The sequence below is a fragment of the Poecilia formosa genome, unplaced genomic scaffold (assembly GCF_000485575.1).
Source record: "Poecilia formosa unplaced genomic scaffold, Poecilia_formosa-5.1.2 Scaffold560, whole genome shotgun sequence".
Lineage (NCBI taxonomy): Eukaryota > Metazoa > Chordata > Actinopteri > Cyprinodontiformes > Poeciliidae > Poecilia > Poecilia formosa.
In genome coordinates, this window is record NW_006800499.1 from 254,307 (window position 1) to 258,167 (window position 3,861).

At 43.6% G+C, this 3,861-nt stretch overlaps 1 protein-coding gene and 1 long non-coding RNA gene across 2 annotated transcripts in view; both read left to right on the forward strand.

Moving 5' to 3' along the window:
* LOC107834244 (uncharacterized) overlaps positions 1-858 on the forward strand; it is a 16,687-nt gene extending 15,829 nt beyond the window's left edge. The window contains exon 2 of the long non-coding RNA XR_001660031.1: positions 482-858. This is a non-coding gene — a long non-coding RNA (uncharacterized LOC107834244). The remainder of the gene's footprint in view (positions 1-481) is intronic.
* Positions 859-2,627: 1,769 nt separating this feature from the next.
* Positions 2,628-3,861, forward strand: part of znhit1 (zinc finger, HIT-type containing 1) — a 4,944-nt gene continuing 3,710 nt past the window's right edge. Inside the window, exons 1-2 of the mRNA XM_007540778.2 lie at positions 2,628-2,847; positions 3,279-3,376. Of these exons, the coding sequence (XP_007540840.1) occupies positions 2,823-2,847; positions 3,279-3,376 (123 nt within the window). The 5' untranslated portion in view covers positions 2,628-2,822. The remainder of the gene's footprint in view (positions 2,848-3,278; positions 3,377-3,861) is intronic.

Below are 3,861 nucleotides of genomic sequence, written 5' to 3' on the forward strand. Positions count from 1 at the left end.
CCCCTACCTGACCCGTACCTGATCCCTACCTGACCCGTACCTGACCTCTACCTGACCCGTCTCCTGTGTTTTCCAGGGCGGGGGCTGCAGGTTCCTGCGCTACGACTGTAAGGTGGAGTCTCCCAGGAAGGGCTGGTCCTTCATGCACCCCGGCCGCCTCACCCACTACCACGAGGGCCTGCCCACCACCCAGGGCACCCGCTACATCATGGTGGCCTTCGTCGACCCCTGATGACCCCAGGGGTGTGTGAGTGTGTGTTTGTGGACCTGAACGCGTCATACGGGTTTCTGCCATTCCACTCTTCACGGTTCTCTGACAGGAACCTGAACGCATCATCAGCATCAAACGGACAGAAAAACACGTCACATTTCCTGGTCCTGAACGCATCACGGCCGGGCTTTTCACAATAAGAGTCTTTAATAATTTAATCAGAGGTCACCATGCTGCCTTACCTGAGTCTATGCAAGAACACACTCCAAGTGTGTGTGTGTGTGTGTGTGTGTGTTCAGGAACACATCAGGACTTGAACTCATGACTGCAGCTCCCTCTGTCCAGCAGAGGGCGCTCCGTCACCATAGTAACCTGCAGCATGTTACCATGGTGATGCTCCAGGATCCAATCACCATTCAACCCAACCGATTTTAACCAATCAGCACTCTGAGGCTCCGATTGGACGATTGTTATTATTTATGGGATGTTTAGATTTTACGGTTACCGGGGCAACGCTAGAGGGTTTTATACTGTTGTAAATGTTTAGCTGTGAGGTTCTGGTTCTGGACTGGTTCTGTCTGGAGGAAGCAGAACAAACCGCTCTAAGTTATTGTTTCAAGGAACTGAATAAAGTTTTAGTAAACTGAGCTCTGATTGGTCGCTTTCATCTGGACAGTTAACCGTCTCTAGTTTGTCCTCCATGTTTTCTGCTGGAATATTCCTGGTATCAGAACCGACCCGCCGGATCTGCTGGTGGAGACTGGAGCAGCACCCGGGTCCAGTTTGGTCCAGATTCAGCTGCTCTGGTCCCCCCCTCCCCCCCTCTGCTCAGCACATGGATCCAGACTGGACCTGCGGTTCTGGTCCTCCCACCCAGTGGTCCAACTCAGTTCTGGTTCTGGTTCTGTCCGTCTGTCCAGGAGCCTGGCTAGCAGCAGATGTCCAGCTGCTAACATGTCCATCCATTAAGATCCGGGGTGTCCAAACTGTGGTTCGGGGGCCATTCGTGGCCCAGACCACAGTATAAACGGGGCACAAAGTTGGTTTTCAGGTCAAAGTCGGACGTTTAAAATGTGAAAAAAATAAAGTGGTGAAAGTAGAAAGTACAACACAAAGGACTCAGTTTTTATCTACCATGTTTTGTGTATTTATTTTAATTTCAAAGTGAATTCGACCACAAACTTCCACTGACTTTTACTCAAGAGCAGTTTGGAAATATCCCCAAATATAATATAAAACAATATTGAGGATGTTGTAGATTTTATGTTTCAGACAATCAGACTTCTTTATTCAATTAAGTTCTGTGTTTTCTTTGTAGTTCTCTGGGAATAAAAAGAAACATTTTTAAATATAATTAAAAAGGAAAACAGTATTTTGTGTACCTGAGTTACTTTTCTTAAGGTAATTTTACATTTTCAACAAGAAGACGGTTCAAAGTGCTTTACATGAATGAGAGGAAATGCAAACCATCCAAAGCAAAGACAAAAAGGCAACAGTATAAAACTACATATTGGTTCCCAGTATGTACTTATTATGTAGTGATTATTTGTCCAAAAACTCAAGAACCAAAAATAAAAAAAACTTAAACTACAAAATGATCAAAGTATATGGAGCTAAAACAGTCTCATAATTCACAAATGCTCAGGATGACATTCACACATGTATTTTTGATGCAAACACAAATATTTATTGATTTCCAAGCTGCTTCTAGCCAAAAGCAGCTTGGAAACGAATAAATATTTACACAGTTCCAAAAAGATCAAAAGTCAAAAATGCAGTTTTTGTTTATTTCACAGTTGCAGGTAAAACGTGGAACAAGCACAGGAGCCCTGTCTGTGTTGTTCAGATACCTGATTGTCTCACCTGCGGACGACTGAGTGGGTGAAGTGACTGACTGGCAGACTGGCTGAGTAGACTGCTAAAACACCATGTGACCACCACGTGCATAAAGAACGACCTAAAACCTGTGAAACACCCAACTAAATTAACTAACAAACTAAATGCTGGTTCTCCATGTTTGGTAAGATTAGTGAGGAATAAAACAAAATGTTGGTTCCAGGTTGAGTTGTACATTTGTACAACATAAAGATTTAAAACTTTACAGCCATATGCTGTAAATATGGCCCACCCATGGGAATGATGGAGTTATTTAATATATTTATAAGCCCAGCATGTTTTAGAAACTAATATTTGTGAAAAAGCAGTAACTGTGTTTAGTGTAAAATGTTTGTAGCGCTTGTCTCTTTTTCACGTAGAACTACAGATTCTAGGTGATGACGATCTGCAGATCGTATCTAATAAATCGTAAACTCCAGCAGACTGAGCCGTGACGTCATCTGGTCATTCTCTGACTTTCTGCAGATCGACCACCAGGGGGCGGCAGAGAAGCTACAAACGCACCCAATACTTCTTTTAGTAAATCTACGTAAATTACGTAACTTCGTCATCTTTGTAGGTGGTAAATGTTTCGGATAGAAAGAGTTTTCATTTAAATGTTGAAGTATATTGAGGTTTTGATTTTATTTTATTTTTTCCTCATTGAGGCCAGTAACAGTTTCTGGGACATTCTCGTTTCGTTTAGTTTGACCCCTGCGGTTGCCGTTCAACCAAGATGGTGCTGGAGAAGAAAAGCTCAGGTGAGTTGGGCTCATTTTATCCTGATTAATGGATAAACGTGACCCTGCAGCTGCAGTCAGGTGTCCGTTAGACCCACCGGCTGGAGGACAGCGCGGATCCCCGCTGCAGTCTCCTTCATGCGGGGTTCAGGCTGAAAACAGCCGCTCCGCTGCGGACTCCACTAAGAAAACCACCAGTTTGAGCTCAACAGCGGTTTAGTAAATTATTATAATGGTTATATAAACTAAATTTACATCGTAAGTATTATTTTTAGTTATTCGACCATACGGCTGGTTTATAGTGTTTATAAACTGTACATTTATTGAAATAGTCTAACTTTAAACCCTCACGACAGCATGTACGTGTTTAACTTCAGAATGTTTTCAGACTAAATTCAGCCAGAACCAGAACTGGTTCCGGTTCTGTCTGTAAACGGTTCTGTGTGTTTCAGCCCGGGTCGAGGCGGGTCAGCGCAGGGTTCTGGATGAGGCGACCCGGCAGAGGAGGCTGACCCGGCAGCTGGAGGCTCTGGAGAAAGACAACTTCCAGGTTGGTTCTGGGACTGGACCCAGCAGGGGTTCTGGTGGGTTTCAATGGTTCTGATGAATTCCAGAACCGGACAGTAACCGGTTTATACCGAACCGGGCCAGTTATTGATGTAACAGACTGGGAACCGCAGTGAAGTTAGTTTCAAGTTGGATATTCGATATTCGAGCTCCGCGGAGTAAGCGGCGTTTAGCTCAAGGTTGATCCGATTTATGAACGCTACTGTCGGCCAGCGGTTCTCCACCGCTCCCGGCCGCAGCGCCCGAAGGTTCACTTAGGGACTATCAACAAATTACCGAACCAAACATTCCTGTCAAAGAAATGTTAATAAATGCCTTGAATTGAAACCAACTAACTAATTGTCAGTGCTAATTCATGCTTTTACATGAGCCAAAACAGCATCTATAAAATTTTAAAGTCATATACAATATTTTCAATAATTTTAATATTAAATAATATAATGTTTTCTTCAATAGCTTCCAGGTCAT